The following is a 24787-nucleotide window of genomic DNA, read 5'->3' as shown; positions in this document are numbered from 1 at the left end:
ATTCGTGCGTTATCTGTAAAATTTCTTTAATATTGTTGGTCTCAACTCCTTTGTTCTGTATGCTATTAATTTGTATGCTTCGCAGGTTCTGCTTTAAGCACTTCATGTTTATATTTTTTTCAATTGTTTTCTCTATCTTACAGTTTAGCTTAGTTTACAAGATACAGCGCGAAAACCCCTTTCCTCCCTTTTTCAAGATGGCGGCCGGGATAAGGTTACGACCTCACAAACTTGAACTTAAGCTTATACGTACCTTCTCAAAACATCAAAAAAACTAAATTGTATTCTATAAGAAATGCACGATAAGGCATAAAAAATGTAACATTTCAATGGACTAGCACCTTTATACAAGCACCTTTCTTTTTTGAAATTTATCCGAATTTAAGTGCCATTTCCGCGACATTGCTTGACACTTGACACATATTGGTATGGTCTTTTGAAAATGTAGATTTTCATAGCTTATCCGAGATAGATGTAAACTGTCATAGCAATTTTCGCGGCAACATATTCACCAGCTATTAACATATTTGTTTAACCAATTGTTCTCTTTGCAGTATCACCCGCGGAATAATGTCCATCTGATAATGCACCAAGTTGCGCAGATGTTATAGCTTTCCTGGTTTTACAGTAAGTTTTACTTGGTTTTTTCACAATTTTTTGTTAAAAGATGGATATATTGTTAAATAGTATGTACACAAAATTAATTTTTAATTCATCATCATCAGATGGCACAAATTGGTGCATCAAAACATTCTTCCATACTTCCCTGTTAAGTGTCTGTCTTTTCGATCCCCTTATTCCAATCTCCATTAAATCGTCGTGCACATCGTACAGATATCTGAGTTTAGATTGCATTCTTCTTCTTCTTCTTCTTTCAACCGGTCTATTTAGCATGGTTATTTTAGCAGGATCACTTTTATTCATCTGCCTAACGTGGCTCAACCATTTTAGGCGGTTTATTTTGATGGTTGGTCGGCTAATTTTCAATTAACTAATTAATTAAAAAAAAAATAAAAATCTTTTACAAAAGGTATATTTATTTAAAGGCCCTTACTGTGATTTAACACTTTCGGACTACATCACAGAACGTTTTCGGAATGACTATTCCATCATCTGTGCTGTCGCTAGTTATAAATGACGTGTGAAGCCACTATATACAGATTGAACGAATTTAAAACGGAACATACGAAATCAATGTATTTCGGCTCAACTCCGCTCTAGGTGGTTGGCCAACAAAAGGTTGTCAAATAATTATATTATAAAAATCCAATACTTCAGCGGGCTGCTGGATTCGGAACTCATTCAAGAACAAGTCAAAACTCCACCCAAATAGGTTGCCTAGAATCACTGAAAAAACTAGACTAAACAAGCAGTTATTATGCTGTCAAACCACTTATCGCTTCCTTATAGTCCAAGAGATAGAGCCGAAATTTTGAACTGATCAGTAATATGACATTTCTCTATTGGAATATATCCATTGTAACTGGGTTAAGACTTTGCCTTACAGGCGGACGTCCCTCGTGGTACAGGGGGTGGCTATACAGGGATGAAGTTGTCATTTTTTTCGGAAAAATTAACGATCAATAATATGGCTGACAATTTGCCCAGAGTAAGATCTTGGTATAACTAGACGAAATCCCAAATGGCGGACGCGAGAGTGGATACATAAGGTGTGGCGGACAGGGGTGAAATTGCAATTTTTTGGGGAAAAATTAACGATAAATAATATGTCCGCCATTTTCATGGCTCATTATTTAGCCCTTAAAAACTTTAAATCCAAAAGGGCGGATAGCTGGGTTGGTACAGAGAGCCACAAAACGGGGTCAAATGTACCACTTGCCTGCGCATTTTAGGTCTCGGTAACAATTTTCAAACTGATTTTATTATGATATTTTTATACCGATTGATTTGAAAATTTGTATACTCACTTCTGTTACTATTCTGAGAAGCGTCAAGTAGAGTTTTTCTCAAAATTTTCCAAAAAAATTTCCGTAAATGAAAATTTTCGTAATTTTTTAAGGTAAAATCTAATTTGTAGAATCCTTTCGATTTTCTGTAAGTTATACCATGATTTGTTTTCCAAAAATATTCAAACGATTTTTCCGATAAGAAAAAAAAAATTTAGAAAAACTTTTCTAAAACATTTGATAAAACTCTACGTCATCATCTGAATCTTTTATAGAATATTTTGTAGTTTTAAAATGATATTATGATAATGTTTTTTTTTTTCAAACTAAAGTCATATTTACTTTACAAATCACATTTTTTTCTTAAATATAAATATTTTACGAATTAATTTTTAATTGAATAAATGTTTGATATTTGATATTTTATTAAATTAAAGTAATTTTATAATGTTAACTATTAAATATTTTTGGTATAACAAATAGTAATTTTACTTATTTTCTATTACAATAAAAAGGTTTTTAAATTTATATTGCATAAATAATGATTGTTCAGATATAAGAAAAATTTGATTTATTATTACATTAATAATCAATTACAAAATATATTATTTCTATTTATCAATAGGTAAAATTCAATTTGTAGAATTCCTTTAACATTTTACAAATAATTATTAATAAAAATCAATTTAATAGTGGAATTATCAATTTTTTAAGTTTTGAAATTTACTTTGTAGATATTTTCAATATTTTTTTTAACTTTCAAATTGATTGCATTTTTTTTTTCATTAGTTAATTATAATTTTACAAATTCTGTTTGGACATTAATTTTGCATCATTATTATTTTAAAATATTAAAATAATAATGATGCGCGTTCATTTAGATCAGTAATTCTAGACGCATGCGCTAAATGTAATAAGTATCAAGATGCTTTTATTCAACTTGGTGAAACTGACTTCGATTGTAATGAAGTTTTTGAAACCTTAGAAACTTTCATATGTCACTTATATGGAACAGGACTGACGAGAACAATTCCAAAAAGAAAAGTAAACGATGTCAGAGTTTCACTATTTAATCGGCAGTATAAGTTGCATGATGTGAACGAGCCTTAAAAAAAACTAAAAAATTTCGATGCTTCAAGCTTACCACCATGTCAAGATGAATTACACCAACATCTACTGCGAGCTCATTATATTTCAAATATTTGGACAAATGCTCATAAAAAAGTACCAACAGAATTGATTGTTGAAGAACATGGTTGGGAGTTTGAAGATGAAACAAATAAATTCAAATGATTTAGTGGACCTCAGATGCCAGAATCAGTTCGAGAAGTAGTGATTGAAAATGAAGCAGATAATGAATGTGATATTATTAAAAGTGAAAGTGACGAAGATGATGAATGTGATGAAATCAATGAGAGTGAGAAAAATGACAAAATTTTTAAAGTTTTTCTAAATTTTTTTTCTTATCGGAAAAATCGTTTGAAAATTTTTGGAAAAAAATCATGGTATAACTGACAGAAAATCGAAAGGATTCTACAAATTAGATTTTACCTCAAAAAATTACGAAAATTTTCATTTACGGAAATTTTTTTGGAAAATTTTGAGGAAAACTCTACTTGACTCTTTTCAGAATAGTAACAGAAGTGAGCATACAAATTTTCAAATCAATCGGTATAAAAATATCATAATAAAATCAGTTTGAAAATTGTTACCAAGACCTAAAATGCGCAGGCAAGGGGTACATTTGACCCCGTTTTATGGCTCTCTGTACCAACCCAGCTGTCCGCCCTTTTATATTTAGAGTTTTTAGGGGCTAAATAATGAGCCATGAAAATGGCGGACATATTACTTATCCTTAATTTTTTCCCAAAAAATTGCAACCTCACCCCTGTCCGCCACCCCTTATGTATCCACTCTCGCATCCGCCCTTTGGGATTTCGTCTAGTTATACCAAGATTTTACTTACTCTGGGCAAATGTTCAGCTATATTATCGATCGTTAATTTTTCCGAAAAAAATGACAACTTCATCCCTGTATAGCCACCCCCTGTACCACGAGGGGCGTCCGCCTGTAAGGCAAAGTCTTAACCCAGTTACAATGAATATATTCCAATAGAGAAATGTCATATTACTGATCAGTTCAAAATTTCGGCTCTATCTCTCCGACTATTAGGCAAGCTCCTCTTTCCTTTAAAGAAGACAGATAGTTGAACGATATTTTATACAATGTCTATCACCGGGTATGGATTTATTTTTGTCCAAGTTTTATATTGGTCCACTATTTCAAATGCAGTTCAAACAAACATATATTAAATTGTATGTTCCGTTTTAAATTGGTTCAATCTGTATACGGGTAAAACAACCCTTTAAATTGTTGTTAAATTAGTTTTAAAATTACATTGTTGCTGATAATATTATAGGATGTTTTAATCAGAATTAGCTTCATGGCAACGTAAGACTCCCAAACTGGGTTGATGGCCCTGAAACATAGTCTCTATACCTTTAGGAAGCAGTTGCTAACTAACTGTACAAAAAAAAACAAAACAAAATCAGCTGGTCGTCTTTAAGGAGTTGCTGAACACTCTTCTTAGAATTCATTGACAGAAGCAGCAACTTTCATTAGACGTCCAGGCTTTTGATTAAGTCTGGCACGCAGGCTTAATAGAAAAACTCCGCCGCTCTAGACTGCCAACCACATTTCTAAAAACAACCTACTCCTACCTTTCTAATCGGACCGTCCGAGTTAAAATCACTGATAAATTCTCCACTCCAGAAGCTGATATGTCCCAGGGCTCAATTTTAGCACCAATTCTATACACAGTTTACAACAGCGACCTCCCCGCCTAAGAGGTACGTAACTCCGAAACCATTTTACTCTATGCCGACGATACTGTACTACTTTCCTCAGGCACCATCAACGGGACGTTAAGGAATCGACCTGTGCTCGACAAATCCCAGGCCTAACTCGACAAAATCGTTAAATGGTGAAATAAATGGAGAGTTACTTTACATAAAAAAAAACACAAGCCATCCTTTTCAGATATCCGGGTACTCCTCGGTATGAAGAGTGCAATCGGATTGAGCTATGGAGATAGATGACCATTTCAAAGATCAGTGTCCTATTTGGGCATTCAGTTTCAAAGGAATCTCTACTGGGACACCGAACTGAACCTCACTCTAAATAGGGTGAGAAAAAGGGCTAGACTCCTAGGGGCTCAGGTATATTTGGCAGCATCCACCACAAAACTCTGTTGCACACGTACAAAACCTTTATACGGCCAATTGTTTAGTACAGGGCGGTTCTTTACGCCTTCCTTAACAGCCGTAAAATTAACTCTATCATTGAAAAATTCTAAGAAAAATCATGGGAAACGTACAGACTATCCGTCGGCATTAATCCACCAACTATCCAATATTACTACAATATAGATCAGAATCCGCCGTCTCGTTAAGAAATACGTCCTACGTACAATAGGTAGCTCCAAAATCAGAGCAAAAGTGGCCATCCAATCATCATACCCTGACCTAGGGCGTATACTCACCAGACTCCCCCAAAAGAAAGTTCCTTTCCTCTCAGCCAAACTTCTTAACTTGGCTGGAAACGAGCCTCCTGATGAGCACTTCGTCGCCCTAAAATGACGTCATTAAGATACCGCAGATATCAATAAGCTGCAAGCCAATAATGCTCAACCAAAAAAGCCGTTCCCCGCCAAACTTCTTAACTTGGCTGAAAACGAGCTTCCTGATGAGTACTTCGTCACCCTAGAAGCGACATCATTAAGATACCGCAGATATCAATATGCTGCAAGTCAATAATGCTCAATCAAAAAAGCCGTTCCCACAAGTATAGCTATATGCGAAGGCACCTCTTAATCAGACAACTGCTTCTTAGCAATACACTCGTCTCCATAACTCTCCAAACTGCAATCGCAACGACTACATTCGCAAACGGATGTCTACTCTTTTCCCAATTCACTCCCTGTTAAGGGAGCTGCCACACCTTGAAGAGGCACTCTTGAAGAGCGTCTTTCACATACCATATGAATGAAACACTGTCATTCATATGATAATTCGGAGATACGAAAATACATATTCTGTGAAATTTTCAAGCCGATATTATGCTGTTTTAAAGTAATAATAATTGTAATCATTAAAATTCAATTTTCAATAGTTTTTGTATAATTCTACTGCATTATATAGACTGATTAGCTAAAAACACAGTTCTGATATTTGCAATTACAAACATTTTTTTACTTTTTTCATTACGTTTCATTACGTAATGTAGATATGACCGGGACAATATATTACATGTAATAAATATTTATTACTTATTTCACGCCCCTCCGCAAAATATAGGAAACTATCGGTTTCTGTATATCTACAATACTGGTATTTTTAAAATTAATTTAACTGTTGTTTATAATTTGACTTGATTACTGACATTTTAAACAAAATATTCTCGACCCGTTTGTTAGGATGTGGATATTGGCAAACAACCTTTGTATCTTTATACTTTTGGTATAAACTTGTTGATAAAAATGTGGGTTTGTTTATCAGGAACTTAATTAAAGTTTTAATTTATGCGTTTCATTGTTATCATTTATGTGATACATATAAGTCATAAAATAATATTGTAAATCAGCACAAGACTTGTACGTTTTTCACATTGCAACTATAAGTTATTGTTTAAAACGCCGTTTACACTCTCGATCGAAGTTCTTTGGACGAAGTGTTGAAGTGAAGTTAATCGAGGCGAGGCGACTCTCTACATACACGTGAAGTTGAGTAATGTAGTGTGACACTTCGTATTCGAACTTCGGGCCCTTTGACTCGGACGCGAAAAACCGACACAGAACGGAAGTAAAACGAGGCGAAGCGAAGTCGCATGAAGTACCTGTCTACACTCTCGTAATCACTGCACTTATATAATAATATATATTATTAAAATAATAATATTTAATTAATAATATTTATTTAATTAAAAAAATAATAATATATTATTACTAACGTATTTTCATCTTTAAGTCTGTATTTATCTTTATAAAAAGTTGTGTATTAAAAAAATGCCTGCGTCTATTTTATAACGTTGAAAATAATTGAATGATGTTATTCTAACATCGCTGATTCTGATCTTTGAAGATCATGCTAGGCATCACTTAATTTGTTAGTAGACAATTGCATCTGTTTTTAATTCGAACCCTATTGTTCTACATGTGTTTCGATATTTCACCTTTTATAAAGAACATTTATGGTAGCTCGAACTGAAATGAAATGCTCTGTAACTATATGGCAGTTACAGTAATATAACTTACCTGAGTATGCTAGTAGCGACTTCTATATGAAACAACACTCCAGCAATCGAACTTCTTATTGCTTCATTTAATTTCTCTTGTTAAAAAAGTTCACAGCAATTCCTTAAGTTACCGCGTTAATAATTCAGTCGTTAGGACTTTGGCCGAATTTGGACGTTATGTCTATATTTTCTGCATAAGATGACGGGTGGAAAACTTTGACGTATTCTACACTAATTATTTGAGGAAAGCTTATTGCTTACAGTACCAAATATTTTATTACCATGGAACTGTTAAAGATATTCCTTCGATATAAGTAAGCATACCTCAAGGCGATGGCTCAGTCTGTGTTTGGTTTTATCAGGTTGTACTTATAGAAGAATAAAGAGTAATCGATCGATACTACACATTTAATGTGTAGAGAGAATATTTTACACAAGAACTATACAAAAAAAGAGTTTGGTTTACAAAATTGTTCATTATTTACATATCGGTGTTTGAATGCACGCAAATATAGCGAACGCTGATACACTGTTCACTGCTTATCGGAGACAGGGCGTACCGCAAACTTCGGCTAGCAACTTGAGACAACTCTTCTGCCATTTCCGAATTGGCCTTACCCAATTTAGGCAAGATTTTTCGGAAGATCTGACACAGCGACGTCAATGTTATTATAAAAGACCCAAACGCACCTGGTAACTTACTACGAATATTTTTGTAGGAAAGAAGTACAGTCTGTCACATAAAATTCAAACCAATCTATGAAAACGAAAAATCAACTACTATTAATATAACTTATGACTGTGGCTATAAGACATGTTCTATGAGGCACTAGACCGAGAGTACGACAAGTGCCCAAAAAATGACATCAAAATAATAGCAGGAGACTTTAATGCCAAAGTCGGAAGAGAGAATATATTTTCGCCCACCATCGGAAAAGAGATTCTACACCTAGACTCTAATGATAACGGTCTCAGAATTATAAACTTCGCGATGTCTGAGAACATGGTAATAGCTGGGACCCGATTTCCTCATAAAGATATATATAAGGGAACTTGAAAATCTCCTGATAATGAAACGATTAACCAAATAGATCATATAATCATCGATGCAAGACGCTGCTCTAATTTACTAGATGTTAGGTCTTTTAGAGGAGCAAACATAGATAGTCATCATTATCTAGTTAAAGCGCGATTTAAAGAAAGAATATCCAATTTAAAAAAGGAGATCGGGAGAAGGAGAGAAAAATCGACATTAATAAACTAAAAGAGAAGTGTCAAATGGGATCCTAAAACTAAAAGACAATAAAGCCCCAGGAATCGATGAAATCTGTTCGGAAATGTATAAAAAAGGAGGTGATCAACTTTTTGCAGCAATCCATAAACTAATAGTACTTATATGGCAGAATTATTGGGTACCAGAAGAGTAGCTGAAGGGAATAACTGGAGTGTAAGAACTATAGAGGCATTACTATGTTAGCATCTGCGTATAAAATCTTCGGCAATGTATTATTTGAAAGACTTAAACATTTTACAAAGGATATTGTTGGTCAATATCAAGCTGGCAGATTCTAGAAAAGTCACTAGAATATATAAAAAGACTAATAAATTGTAATAAAGTAAAAAAGAGTAAAGTTCGATAACTGAGGCTGGATAGTGTAAGGAACAGTTTTATTCAATATTTACCTTTATAAGACCCATAAAAACAGACCTAAATATTGTCATGTTAAGATATTTTATTTTGTTTTTTTGTTTTTCAATATTTAGCTTAATTCGCCAAATTTTTTTACAAACATAATTTAATTTACATTTTTCTTGTCGTCGTCTTATTTTCCTCTTTCTACTGTTAATCCTCACAAGTTGTCCCTAAAAACAATTACGTCATCCATATTTTTCATGTCAGGCCTCTCATAACTGCCTCGATTAGTCTCTCAAATGTAGCGGAAGCGTTGCATTACAGGCCAAAAGCCGTAACTCTAAATTGCCAATAGTCTGATCCTAACGAGAATGCGGTTTTCTCTCAATCAGCTGGCTCAATTGCTATTTGCCACTATCCACTTTTAGGTCGACATTAGAGAACCACCTTAAATGTATCGTCTATTCGATGCAAGGAGTAAAATTATCTTTTCTTGTCAACACATTGAGTTGGCGGTAGTCAATACAAATGTGTCGAACGTAAAAGGTCTATTCAAGTACTTTAATAAACTTGCTTGGAGTTTTCCTCGAAAAATCTATCCGTCTTGAGTTATTTAATTTTGAATGGTTCGACTTCCGGTTTAGGTAAATACGCCGTTACCTTCGTGAAGCAGTAACTTGGTTTGTACTACATTGCTAAACATTAAAAAAAACAATCGATTTGTTTTTTCAAGAGATTCATTTTTGGTTCACATTTTTTTTTGTTAAAATCGTAAGGTTGTAGTAAGTTTTAAAGTGAACCGTCCAAACAATACATTTGTCAGATAAAAAAAAACTCGAAAAGAAAGAGTTCTTGAAAAAACTGTAGGGATTATTTTGTGCTTAAAATGAATTTTCTATCGAGTCCTCGGGTTATTTCGAGTTTAAAAATGTTCACCCCTGAGAAAGGGTGGCATTCACCCTCAGGGCAAAAGCACACATCGGCACTACATAACCTTCGTTCTTTGACATATTTTCTATGTATTCATCCATTCTGAGCAAAACCGCGAAATAATGGACTAGACGGACTATTGGATTGTTCGATGACTCTTGTTTGCCCATATCTCTCATATATTTTTTTAAATTATCTTGTTGGGCAAACGGAAGTCTTCTCTTCGTTTTTGTCTGATTTTATGAAATTTTTTACCTTCATCCCTTTCATCCGGGGCACAAACATCTTGGAATTCCACCAGCATATTATTTCACTATTCTGATCATAGCAGCAAGCTTTTTCGGATGCTTTAACTTCGAAACTTTGTCAGACGTAGTCAAATCACCGTTAAAGGAACACAGTGTGCTACCAAAGTTCTTTTATTTAATTAGATGGAAGTTTCCTTTAAATTCATTAATTTGTCAGGAACGGTGCGTCGTTCGACGAGGTCTCGAACCCTTAGAGTTTCCTCTCTACAATAAGAGGAAGTTAAATTAGAGAGAATGAACACTTTTTAAAGGATTTTTAGAGAGAAAATGGAAGGGAATGACCGACGAAGAAGAACAAATAACAAAGTTACGGAGGTATATCGATAACCAGCAAGGACAAACATTACTAAAAGAAATACTACGATGGTTGTGACGTATTCTAAAATGAAGAATGATTACACGTTGTAGAATACCATGGAAACAAGTACTAAACAGGAATAGAATTAGAAATTAAAGAAATATTACGTAAAAAAGACAGAAGCTGTTCCGCAAACACAAGATTTAAAAACGCTATCGCGGGATCGAATACGTGAAAAAACATACACAACAGCCATGGTGTGAGTCACGAGGAGTACATATTAATACCTCGTATGGAGACCTCTATGGGGAATAACAAATGACCATTAAAAAGTGTCTGCTCCCTTTGTTTAATATAATATACAGAGCGAGCTGTAAATTTTTATTCATCATAACTTTTGAACGGTAGGTCGATGTATTTCATATTTTGGTCAAACTTTGCACTACTACCACCTTATCAAGCAATTATTTCAAACTAGGAAACAATCAGGTACGATTTACTTAGTTCGTAATTTCACAGAAAAAATTTCAGCCTGTATACGGCTTTGGAAAACTCTAATCAGTATTTAAAAAATTAGACAAATATGCAATTAAAATTCCATATTTATTTTTTCCTCAGACGATTACTTAATTTTAATTAAAAAAATCAAATTTGACTATGAATGAAAAGTTTAGCAAAGTGAACCGTAGATGTAAAAAATATAACGTTACTTGCAAAAAATAATTTTTTTTTATCATATTTATTTTAACATTTAACAAAGCGGACCTGATTTTTTCACCGTAATAATTATCTGAAGGTTTTATTTGATTGTCACATTACATAAGGGAATTTCCAAAAGTTATAATTGCGGATAATTCCACCAGACGTGGATTTTTTATTTGTTGAGTTGTAATTGGAGTCAATCTAGCCTGTTGTATTTTTTAAGTAATGTATAACTAGAAATATTGTTGCCAAACTTATAATAAAAATAAGTACGTAGAAACAAATCACAACATCAAACAAAAAGAACTTGGTTATAGAGTCATTGAAGGGTCCAGTAAAAAAATGACGCTATATCAGAATAACGTTATAAAAGAGGCAGAAAAAAAATTAACGAGGCAAAATTTTATTACAGCCTTATTCATTATTCCAGCTGCATTAAGGATAAAAAAATTAGGAAATAAATCATATCATGTATATGAAAGTTCTCTAATGCTGAAAAAAGTCAGTTATTTTCTTCTGCACAATCCTTTTCGAAAAATAAAGTTTTTCTGTAGTGTCCTTAATAATCTGAGCTGCTTCTTTGGTAGTTGTGGATGCCTCTCTGAACTGGTGACACCTGGATATAGTCTCAGCAACTCTCAGTGCTTCTTGGATTGTAGGACAATCAACGCCGTCTTCTTCTTTTTCTTTATTATCTTCATCAACATCCATTTGCACATTTTGCACTTGTTCCAAAATTTCTTGTATCACTTAAAACTTGAAATGTTTCTACCTGATCGTCTACTGAAATGCAGGAGTCAAGATTAGCTCCAAACTCTCTCTGGTTTACGTTAAATTATTGTATCCACACTCACAAAGGGATTTCGTCATCCTCTTCTACATCCTGAACATTGGGAGAAACTACAGTTAATTTAGCTTGACGAAAGCACTTACAAATTGTCACTGACGTAACCGCACTCCACGCATTGTCTAAAAACTGAACTGCATCAAGGATGGTAATGTTCCCGGGTTTCCCATTGTCCATACAAAAAATCATCCTTTTTAAAAGCTGTTTCCGATAATGACACTTTAAACTTCTTATGACTCCTAGATCCATAGGCTGCAAGACACTCGTGCAGTTGGCTGGTAAGAAAACTAGGTTGATATTGGTCAAATTAAGCTTGGGATTAGATAAGGGATAAGGCACAGTTGTCAACTAAGAGAAGATTTTTTCTTTTTTTTTCTTTCCCCACTTTCTCAATTCTTCTTCAAAAATAGCAGAAGTCATCCATGCTTTTTTGTTGGCTGTGTAGTTTACAGGCAGTGTTTTTATTTATGTTTTTGATACATCTAGGATGTAAACTTATCCCAATAACCAAAAGCTTTTTTTTCTCTGTACTTGTCATGTTTGCACAAACAAAAGCCGTAACTCTTTGTCTGAAAGCTTTCTACCGACACATTTTTGATTTTTGAAATTTAAAGTTTTTTCTGGCGTTAATTTCTAAAAGACACCAGTTTCATCGCCAAAGATATCTTCATCCTTGTATGGTTGCCTTAGTTGTGGCCATGTATTTTGTAGCCAATCACCTATTACGTCCACATATTTTGCCTCTCCAACAATTTTCGCGAAGGGAATTCAGTGCCGAGCTTTAAACCGATCTAGCCAGCCGTTAGAGCATGTGAAATCTTTTTTCACACAACAGTTTTCTGAACTCTGTAGCTTTCTCCTTTAAAAGTGGCCAGGACACAGGAATATTAGAACTGCGATACTGCTTTAACATTTTCTCCCTCCAAACTCCAACTTAACAAGTCCAAATTGCCGACACACATCAGCAATTTTTCGACCACTTTCAAATGCTCTTATAACACGTACTTTATCTTCAATATAAAGTGTCTCGGCAACTATGGGTCATTGACACTAGTACAAGTTTATTACAATATGTTTATGTTTATTACGAGTTAGGATACATTAACAACATCTTAATATAAGTACACTTAGTAGTAAAGGTGACAGTCTTTTATTAGAAAACGAATTATGGCACTGTACATTTTTGTAGAACCGAGTAGATCACTTAAATTATTTTGAAAGTTGTAGTAGTCTCTTTGAGGTTTGTAGTGGACACATTCTGTTAATATGTGCTGGACTATTAAGGACTCATTACAATGTTCACAGCGAGGATGGTTTTCAGACGACATCAGATATCCATGAGTAAGACGAGTGTGACCTATGCTGAGCCTTCTGATGGTAATATTGTCTTTTCTGCTCATTTTAGGCATGGTGATGGAGGTAACAGTTGGTTGAATTGTGCGCAGTTTTGTATTTTGCACATTCCAGTGTATTTGCCAAGTGCTTAGTACGTTGTTCTTGATACTGGCCTTTAGGTCTTGGTGAAGTTGTATGTTTTCCACATTTTCTAAGGAGCAGGCCAGTTTTGCTGTATGATCAGCGTTATCATTTCCATTGATACCAACATGGGATGGTATCCAGATGATAGTTACTGAAACACCATTTTTTTACTGCTGTTGGCAGATACTGTGGATGCACTGTACAATGGGATGTATGGAGTATATATTTCTGATTGAGTCAATGGCTGATTGAGTGCAATACAGTTCGGTTGTGTGTATACTGCATCTGGGAGAAAGCCGATATGATGCTTCTGTTGTATTTGAGGTACTGACGGCACAACCGACGGCCTGTTCTTCTTTGGAGGCATCTGTGTAGAGAATTTTGTCATAACGCTGTGTCTGTATAAGTTCCCCAAATGCTGGTACCAAAAGAGTTCTGGGCGTTTCTTCTTTTTTGTATCGGTTCGAGCTGGTAAGTACAGTAGGTAGCTTTTTGGTCCACGGGGGAATTCTGGACGTAGTAAACGGAGTTGTGAATTTTAGGTCTGTGTCTTTTAGCAAAGTTTTTAAAATTTGTGAGAGTGAATGTGCTCGAGGGTGACTATTATCTGGGACAGGGTGGGGAGTATTAATTAGTTTAATTACTGGTTTCTTTGGATTAGCAGAAATTCTAGATAAGTAAGACAAAAGTAAACGTTATTACATATATATATATATATATATATATATATATATATATATATATAATATATATATATATATATATATATATATATATATATATATATATATATATATAATAAGAAGTGTTTTGAATTGTATTCAGACTTTTAAGGTGAGTATCGGAAGCAGATATGTAGAGAATGCTTCCGTAATCCAACCTAGAGCGGATCAATCTTCTGTAAATTCTTAAGAAGACTTTCTCTTCTGCCCCCCATTGATGATGAGCTAGAGTTTTTAAGATATTGATTCTATTTAGGCAGTTTGTTTTTGTATTCTGTATCTTATCTCTCCATGTAAGTCTTTTATCGAATATTACTCCTAATAATTTGTGTTTATCAACCACTTGAAGAGGAGAGCCATTTATGTGAAGTAGAGGAGGGTGAGTGTGATATCTTCGGGAGAAGTTTATGACTTTAGATTTTCCAGATGAAAATTTGACTCCAATTTTAGTGGCCAGTTATGAAGATTGTTAAGAGTGTTTTGGTAACTTTACCTTGGCAAGAAAAACCGAGTTTTAATAATGTTATCGAATAGTTTTTGGCCGGACCTATTAAAAATTGACTTTACAACTGGGATGACGTAACTACCGAGGCCGTATTATTCAAGTTTCACTATATATGTTTTTTGTTATTTGGAAACCGTCTGTGCGACACCGATCGTACTGCAGCCATTTGTCTTATTTTACATCTTTCAATAACTATTATACAGGTTGTCGATATTTCGGTAAATGTCTTATATTCAGGACTATATATAATCGTATGGTGAGAGCCACCATTGTGTTAAATACCAACTATGAACGACACAATATGATAAAAAAGAAGCAAATAAACATATGGACACATCCAAACAACGAACAAAATTTTGAAGATCATATCGGTAAATTCCTTCAAGAAAAATCATCAACAAATGATATTAACATCCTAAATGACATAATAGTAGAAGCAATAACAGAAGCTCAAAAGAAATGCTGCCCAAAAAGCGTGAAGGAAGAAAAAATTAGTCTGGACACACAGAAAAAAATGGAACAAAGAAGAATACTGAGAAGCGACGAAAACTCTAGTAACGACGATATAAATAAAATAAACAAGGAAGTATCAAGAGAAATAAGAAAAGACCTAAGAAAATACAAAGATGAGAAAATCATCAAAACTATTGAGGAAAATAAGAGTATGAAAATAATGAGACGCAAACTCACAAATGGAAATAAACAAATAGTCAAACTCAAGGATAGAAATGGCAACATTACATCAAACAGAGAACATTTGTTACAAATTGTGGAATCATTCTATGAGACATTATATAGCAACCAATCGACTCTAGATATAGTTGAATATCGGCAGAGGAAGGTTCAAAATCAGGGTTCCGAAGATATCCCAGAAATCTCCTTGGACGAAATTTACAAGGCTCTAAAAAAGATGAAGAATAACAAAGCTCCGGGGGAGGACGGTGTCGTCACGGAAGCGATAAAGATAGGAAGCTCAGTACTGATAACCAAAATTCAAAAGCTCTTTAATCTATGTCTATGGAATCAAAATATCCCAACAAAGTGGAATAATTCAATAACTATACTCTTACACAAGAAGGGAGATATAGCAGACCTGGAAAGATACAGACCAATCAGTCTCCTTAACCATCTTTATAAATTATACACCCGAATAATAACGAACAGATTAGAGACAAAGCTGGATTTTTACCAACCTCGGGAACAAGCCGGTTTCCGCCCTAATTACGGCACAAATGATCACCTGCAGTGCCTAAAAAGCCTGATAGAAAAAACTAACGAATATAACCGTCCCTTGGCATTGATATTTGTAGACTTTAAAAAGGCGTTTGATACAGTGGAATTACCGTCCATCTTAAGAGCACTACAAGATTGCAGGGTCGACCACAGATATTGTAATATAGTTAAAAATATATATGAAAATGCCACAACAACCATAAGTCTACATTCAGCAACTAATAAGATAAAGATAAAAAGGGGAGTCAGGCAAGGTGATACCATGTCACCAAAGCTGTTCATTACCGTTCTTGAGTATGCATTTAAAAGACTAACATGACAACAGAAAGGAATATCCATCGATGGAGAAAGATTAAACCATCTACGTTTTGCGGACGATATCGTGCTTCTGTCAGATAATCTGGGAGAGATCAAAGACATGCTCCAAGAACTGAATTACACACTACAAGAAACTGGGCTGGAGATAAATTTCGAGAAAACCAAAATGATGACCAATATGGTTCCCAGCGAAGAGATACAGATCAATAACAACAAGGTAGAATTAATCGATAAATACACATACTTGGGTCATGAAATCAGAATAACCAGAGACAACCAAACCTGCGAGCTAAATAGACGAATCACGTTGGGATGGGCGGCATATGGAAGGATGAGAGACATTTTTAAAACAAATACTCCAATTCACCTGAAAAGGAAGGCATTTAACCAATGCATCCTACCAGTCTTGACCTACGGAGCAGAGACCCTAACTTTAACGAAAGCTACTGCCGAAAAACTGAGGGTAACACAAAGGCGAATGGAGAGATCAATGCTGGGTCTGACCTTGAAAAATCGCGTGAGAAATGAGGAGATACGCCGACGAACTGGCGTTGACGATATTATACTGCGAATCAATAAACAAAAGTGGAGGTGGGCTGGACATGTTGCTAGAATGGAAGACGGAAGATGGACGAAGAGATTATTGGAGTGGAGACCAAGAGCCGACAAGCGAAGTCGAGGCAGACCACCCACCCGATGGACCGACGACCTAAGGAGAATAGAAACAAACTGGATTGCAGCAGCTAGAGATAGAGAGAACTGGAGACGTTTGGAGGAGGCCTATATCCAACAATGGATGTGAAAACGGGGCTGGATGATGATAATGATGATGATATAATCTATATTCCCTATAAATAGACATTTTATTCTCTATAAGTCTCTTATATGACATGTCTTGTATCAAGACGACATCGAACCTTCTTATAGCAACAGTGAGTTCTGCCGAAGCTGTCTTACTGTCCTGAATATTCATCTGTAGGATCCTGATAGGTGTCATTGAGACCGATTGAACATAAAATACATAAATAATAGGTTTTCTTTAATTATGGACTTTCTTGGGGAGGGGCGAAATTTCCCTTTTTTCACCCTCGTTGTATCCGCCCCTGAGGAAAGAAAAAGTGAAATTTGCAGGACTGTTGGAAAATATTGCTAAAATTTTAATGTTTAGCTAATTTTTTAATGTTGTGTGCGATAATGAAAGATTGAAACTGTACTAATGATTTATAGATATTAATTTGCAACTATGTAAACTTCAATAATATAAAATAACTTGTTGTTTTGTTTCAGATGCTTGGCTGACCGAAGAAACGTGAAATTTATGTCATTAAAGATATCTATAAACTTTGTCAGGTTGAAACATACTCTAGTGTCAACTTTTCAACGTCTGAAAATGGAGGGCATGAGCAATGAGTATACGGAGGTATATAGGCGCCTACCGCTGAAGCTGCAGCTAACCTATGGTGTTGGACATGTCCTCAACGATGTTTGTGCTTCCATGTGGTTCACCTACCTTTTAGTATTCTTTCATTATGTTTTACAATTTAGCAACTTTCAGACAGGCCTAATGCTATTGATTGGTCAAGTAGCCGATGCTTTATCAACGCCGTTTGTCGGCTATCATTCCGATCAATCGGGTGGATCGTGGATATGTAACTATGGAAAAAGAAAAACGTGGCATCTTCTAGGTACTATCTGTGTAATCGGCACATTTCCATTTATATTCTCTGAATGTCTAGGATGCTCAAATAGTCATAATTCAGCAGAAGTATTTTACTACAGTATGTTTATTATTATTTTCCAGTTTGGATGGGCTGCCGTACAAATATCTCATTTATCACTTATTCCTGAACTTACACCCAATGATCACGACAGGACTAAACTGACCGCTGTACGTTACTGTTTTACTGTGATATCTAACGTTCTAGTCTACGTTATTACTTGGATAGTTCTACACATTCACAATGGAGACAGTTCTAAAATTGGACCTGGTGACGAGCCTAAATTTCAACTTGTAGTATTGTCTGTATTTGGAGTAGGTATATTGTGCTCCACAATATTTCATTTCTTTGTTAAAGAGGAAAGTAACGGTGCCGGGCATGACGTTAGAGGTACACAGGTTCGAACGAGTATTTCTGATTTATTACGAAAAAGCACGATTTATAGGATAGGTGTCGTGTACATGTCTTCCAGGTTGTTTGTAAACTTATCTCAAGTATTTATTCCACTATACCTTCACGAAACGCTTGATAGTGCCGCCAGTTCATTGGCATTGGTGCCTCTAGTCATGTTTATAGGAAGTTTTGTAGCTTCTTTATTTATAGAATGGATCAACAGGCATCTTGGTCGAAAACTTACCTACATTTTGGGAACTATTTTTGGGCTGGTAGGTTGTATCTGGATAAAGTTTGGATATGGAGAAAACTATATAAACTATTGTATATATGCAGTGGCTATCCTTATTGGAGCAGGGGGATCTATTGTGCTAGTGACTAGTTTAGGTATCACTACCGACTTTATTGGTGAGGATACTCATAATGGTGCTTTCGTATATGGAGTTATGAGCTTTATTGACAAACTAGCAAATGGAATTGCTGTAGTGATTATACAATATCTACATAATGATAAGAGTAATATTAATTTTTATAGAGAAGTTTTGACTTACGTTTGTGGCGGTTCAATAGTTCTTGGAGGTGTGGCTGTAATCGCTTGTTTTTATAACTCGAGAAGAACTAGAATAGTCTATGAAAGCATTCCTAATGACAGTACTATTAATTAGGATATACGAAGAATCGAAGAAAAGGATATTAAGAAACTCTTAAAATAGTTAACCGATCAGAGACATAGTCACGATGTTAGCTTATATCTGTCAGTTGTTCCTAAACAAGTATCAATGTATGTCACAAAATTATCCATTTCAAAAGATACGTAGTATTTAGATCATTGATGTTTTAATATATATTGACGAAAATATGAGGCGTATACCTAGTAAACATTGCTCAAAAAATGGCGAGCACTGGACTTCGCATAGCGCAAAGTCTACAATGATATAATTTTTGGCGCTGGTCATAACCTTTTAAACTTTAATCAAGAAATAGTGATTTTGTTTTTGTTACCACTATAAATATAAGCGCGCACTTGACCGAATCGGCCGGCAATGGAACGCACCGCTACAGCCCGGAATTATATACCGTAACGCGTATTTATCAGCTTAAATGGGAAAATAGAACAGTGTTTTCAGTTGCTTGATGTAACTGGTACTAAACACTTCTGTCTATGTGTATGTTATGTATGAATATCTTCATACATGGACTAGGATAGCTATGCTATCAGCATAGCTATTCTAGCTTTACTTGCTGCTATTCGGAATAGTCCGGTTGTAGACGTATTGAATCAGTTCCTTAGGTTTTGAAGCCATGATATTCTTCTTCTCCCTGGTCCTCTCGTTCCAAATACCTTGCCCTGAAGAATGAATTGCAATAAACCATATCTGTGTTCATTTCTGATAACGTGACCAATATACTCTAATTTGCGCTCTTTGATTGTGTTAGTGATCTCGCATTCCTTGTCCATTCTACGTAGGACCTCCTTATTAGTTACACGATCCACCCATTAAAGTCGTAAGATTCACCTTTAACACCGCATCTCGTAGGTCTCGAGCTTTCCTAAAGAAGCTTCAGAGAGCGTCCCTGCCTCTACTTCGTATAATAATGGAGAAAATACATAGCATCTGATGATAGAGATTTTGGTACTAAGTACTTTTTATTTCAGTAGAGTGGTCCCATTCACTGTTTATGTTAGTACCATAATATGTGTAGCTGTTTACCCTGTCAATTGGCTGTTGGTTTACCAAAAGGTGTGTATTTAATATTTCGCGCTTACTAACTACCATGTACTTTGTTTTGTTCATATTGAGATCCAGCCCATATTCTCCACTTATATCTGATATGCGCGACATTATTGCTTGTAAACCATCTAGACTACCTGCAAAAACTACTGCGTCGTCAGCATATCTAATGTTTAGACGCACTCCGTTAACTAAGACGACTTCCTGTAGCTTTCTCGAAGAACGCCCCGAGAACATGTTAAATAGCACTGGAGACAGCATGCATCCTTGTCTCACTACTCTATCTATGGAGATTGTCTCTGTCAACTGGTCATCCACTTTAATGTTGGCAGTTTGGTTGCAATATAGATTATATGTAATTCGCAAGTCTCCATCATTCAAGCCCGCTTCTTTCAAGATGGATATATGAGCTTGTCATGTTTTACTCTATCAAATGCCTTTTTGTAGTCGATAAAATAAATATATACATCACAGTTGACATTCTTGCACCTCTGGATAAGCACTTGTATAGCGAATAGAGCTTCTCGGGGGCCTAAGGTATCGCGGAATCCAAATTGTGTCCATGACACTTGTTCTTCACATTTTTTATATATTCTGTTATGTATTACTTTTAAAAACCTTTTAATTAAGTGGCTTATTGGGCTAATTATTTTGTAGTCTTCGCATGTTTTTGCATATAATTTTTGGTATAGTTACGAAGGTCGACTTTAACCAGCTTTGGGGAATATTCCCAGTTATATATATTTTGTTAAATATAGTCGTTATCCATTTTATTCCTTGTTCGTCCATAAGTTTCATGAATTCTGTATAAAATTTGTCAGGCCCTACAGCTTTACCATCTTTAGTTTTTCTAATAGCTGCCGTGACTTCTTCAATGGTAATCGGGGTCCTGTTTGTCATTTTATTTCTTCAATGGGCAATCTGCCTTTCATCTGCAAATGTTACTTCCACATATTTCTTCCAAGTGTCTAGTCTCTCTTCCACACTTAATAGTGGATTACCTTGTTAGTGGTTGTATGCCAAACATCCAACTGTTCTAGGCTTGTATAAGTCTGCTGCTTCTTTAACGTTTTTGTGCATCTCAGCCACGGAACACAAACTTTGACACAGCATTCTTAACAGAAAATGGAACGGGCAACTACGTAACGGTAAATAAGGATAAAATCATTGAAAATGTAGAGAATAGTTAAAGCGTTATATAGTCCATAAGAGCCCATACTGAACCAAAAACGTGAGGCGAAGTTTAGATTTACAGGTTTCTGGATGGATGGATCCAAACTGTATTATTGTTATTTTGTTCTACTAGGAAAAGGAACAACAAAATAAACTTCCAAACAAAATAAACACAAAACTCACAAAACAAAATACAACATTTAGCCTTAATTTTTTTTACAAAATTTTTAAAATAAAATTGTGGCTTATTCCCAGTAAAAATAGTCAATTTTATTAAGATACAATCAAATAGCTGCAGAACAGTAATAACATTTAGAAACTCTATTTAGTCGAAACTACTATCCGCAAAAATATCTCATTTCGATTTTTTGGCGCTTTTCGATGTGAATCATTGCGCTGATTCATTTGAATAAACGAAGATAATAAATTGCCGATCGTCGTGGTGCGTTCCATTGCGAGCCGGTCCGGACCGGCTCGCAATGGTGCAAGTGCGCGCTCACCTTGATGCATGGTTTATAAAAATTTTCAGAGCAAGCCTCATATAATGCGCACATATTTGTTATAATACTACAAATATGCACATCGGAGTGTTTTTTATAACAATTTAAATTTGATCTTACCGATAGTTTTAGCCTTTCTGGGGGGATTGTTGGTTACTATATCTGCGTGTTTTTGTGGATTATTAAAAATTCAACTTTTATTTATCTATAAAACTCGTAATTTGACTTTAATATAACAGATTAATATTTAATTGACACTTTCTTGTATAACAGATGAAAAGAAATCATTGTCCACTCGAAAAACTCTTGAAAACACTGGTAATGTTTTTCATCATAAAATTCCAAAATATTTTTATACAATATTTAATAATTTAAACTTTATTAAGTTATCTATTGTATTTTCGTTTAATGTATAAATTGTTATTTACATTAAATGAGTTTAAATGTGATATGTATGTAATAGATTAAGAATAGGAAATTTTCAAGATCTGTATTTTATTATCATTATTTGTATATAAACTTATTAAATGCCAAATTGTTTTTTTTTTTATTAAAACTTTTTAAATAAACCTTGAACCATGAATATAATGTCGACTTGTTTGTTATGGGTATGTATTTGTATTATATACAAGATGTTAAAAATATCTTTATAAGCTTCCTTAAGTAGCACAAATATTATTGAACTAGGAATTCAAATAGATTAAGTGCCAGATCTGCTAGTTCCGTCCTAATCCTTGCAGGACGAGGAGATATAGATAATCAGCGAGTGGATGTCGTACCACATACTTAAGTTAGCGCCAGTTTAGAGTGGATTGAATATCATGAAGGGCCCTAAAAATAAAGGACTGATTTTCACATAGAGGGCTTTAAGATTCCTGTGAAAAAGGAACTGAAATATCTAAGGATATATCTTGACATTTGGAAGACAATTAGACATTGTAACAAAAAAGGCAACGCTGTACAGATTATTGCCGAATATAAGTGGTCCGATTATTAAAAAAAGGCAGTGCTTTATGGTGTTATTAATTCCATTCTAATTTACAGGGCTCCGGTGTGTATATTCGCAGTTAAGAAGGCAAACTATAGGCAGATGCTTGAGACGGCACAACGAAAAGGTCCAGCCGATGGTCTCGGGTTACCGCACGGCGTCATCGGCTGCGCTGCGAGTTATCACCGGAATAGTTCCCATAACATTACTGATACTCCACTCATCAGAGACGAAAATTTTACTGAACCTCTAAAAATAATACGAACAAGCTAAATTTTGCTGAGAATGTCAATTTTGGGACCCCAAAAAAGATGCAAAATTTTTACCACTTACTCCCGGCTTTTCCCCAAAACCTCCCTAAATAAATATTTCAAATAAAAATGTAGCTGAGATAAATTTAAATAAAAATGTTTATTGGCACTTTTTCTGTAGAATGAACCGTTCTCTTACACGCGTGAAACAACACTTAAAGCGACCGGTGATTTTTAATGTCAGGTACGTGCGCTTAATTTTCAAATTCGTTCACTGCTTCGATGACGTCATTTTCTATAACAAGATTTATTTTCATATACTTCGTTTTGTTGATGTTATTAAACCCATTTTTGTAGCTGATTTTCTTTTTATGCTACATACGCCTCTCGTGCCGCGTTTTCCGTTCTCCCAACAATATTGATATCGTCAACATAGGCAACAATTTGCATTGATTTATTATAATATAAAAAAATTTTCCAATAAAATCCTTTATAAAAAGGTATATAAAAAACCCCGTCGGGCTATGTTAAAAAGACAAAACGTTTTCGGAATAAGTATTCCATCATCAGTGTCCTAAAATATTTAACCACTTAATGAAAAAGAACATGTAATGATTTAAATTTTGACTAAGGTTAATGTGAAATGTGGTTAATACTTACAATATATTACATGAATGTAGCCACTAAATATGTGGGTAAAAACCCTTTAAAAATTAATATATGAAGTTTAGTTTAAATTATGTCGTGTTTACAAATAGGATGGTATAGTTACCGTTGGATTGGTAACATGGCGACATATGACTCTACATTAAGTTGCAAGTCCTGAGACGGTATGTCTACGAGGACTTTATTAAAGCAACTGATTGAAATGACAATCTTAACAGGTTATGACGGAAGTCATGACAGAGCAGTCAGTGTAACTGTATGTGTCTATTTGAGACAGAAGCCACCGTTAATATATGAAGTAATATATTTAAAATTGTGAAAGTTAAAATAAAATTAAAAAGTTATAACAGTATCAACCATCAATGTTGTTTTAAATTATGTATGTGAGATGAAATTGTGATGAGAAAATTATGTGATTATAGTTAGGCAACCAACTATACAGTGTCAAGTGGTGTGATGAAAAAGATTCTAATATAAGGCCCTTTATGTTTCAATAACATTTGGTACCTGGAAAATGGAAACTAGACACAGGTGGAAAGTTTGGTTCTTGAAAAGTATAGGAATTAATATATTTATTATGTGAGAATGTTATTCAATGAATGAAATGAAACTATTGCAATATAAAGTTCATGTAAAAATTGACTTATAACTCAATTATATTAGGCCCTGTATGTCAAAAAACAACATTTGGTACCTGGTAAATGTAAAACTTCTTGAGTTTAAAGTTCATGAATATAAATATCTGATTAGGTGTTAACAGACTGAGTGATGTAGTTATATTTTGTGTGTTGACAAGTATATGAGATGGACAAAAATTGATGGTTGGGAGTGGTTTTGTAATATATTGATCGTAATGTACTCAACTTATAACTTAAGAAAAGGCCCTATCTGTTATAAAGCAACACTAGGTACATAGGAAAATAAAAGATTAAGTTATAAGTTGGTAAGTTGAATGAACTGTTGGTCTATATTGACTATAATAGTAAAATAAAATTGTTGTAGGTGGCTCTATTAAATTTGAGTAAAGAGAATGAAAATTAAGGTGTTTTTGAGAAAGTTGTGATGAACGGATAGACTACCGAAGGCTGAGGTCCCCAGAGGACCGAAAACCAAACCCTGAGGGAGTTGTGTAGAAAAGAAAATGAGAATTTCATAATCTGGAAGGGGGGGGATGACGGATGATCTAATCTA

The 24787-nt window shown here is 34.6% G+C and overlaps 2 protein-coding genes across 5 annotated transcripts in view; one reads left to right on the top strand and one right to left on the bottom strand.

The window, feature by feature from the left end:
• Positions 1–22226, top strand: part of LOC140447550 (major facilitator superfamily domain-containing protein 12-like) — a 31000-nt gene extending 8774 nt beyond the window's left edge. For 2 of the 4 annotated variants that reach the window (XM_072540259.1, XM_072540261.1), the window contains exons 2-3: positions 555–627; positions 17462–22226. In XM_072540259.1, coding sequence (XP_072396360.1) covers positions 17493–18950 — 1458 coding nt within the window. In that variant the 5' untranslated portion in view covers positions 555–627; positions 17462–17492 and the 3' untranslated portion in view covers positions 18951–22226. The remainder of the gene's footprint in view (positions 1–554; positions 628–17461) is intronic. The other 2 variants (XM_072540260.1, XM_072540258.1) reach the window with 1 other exon arrangement.
• Positions 1–24787, bottom strand: part of LOC140448413 (melatonin receptor type 1A-like) — a 245660-nt gene that overhangs the window by 72340 nt on the left and 148533 nt on the right. The gene's annotated exons all lie outside the window — the stretch shown is intronic.

Source organism: Diabrotica undecimpunctata, chromosome 8 (assembly GCF_040954645.1).
Source record: "Diabrotica undecimpunctata isolate CICGRU chromosome 8, icDiaUnde3, whole genome shotgun sequence".
NCBI classification, from domain to species: domain Eukaryota; kingdom Metazoa; phylum Arthropoda; class Insecta; order Coleoptera; family Chrysomelidae; genus Diabrotica; species Diabrotica undecimpunctata.
The sequence above is the reverse complement of the archived record's forward strand: the minus strand, read 5'-3'. Positions and strand labels throughout refer to the sequence as shown.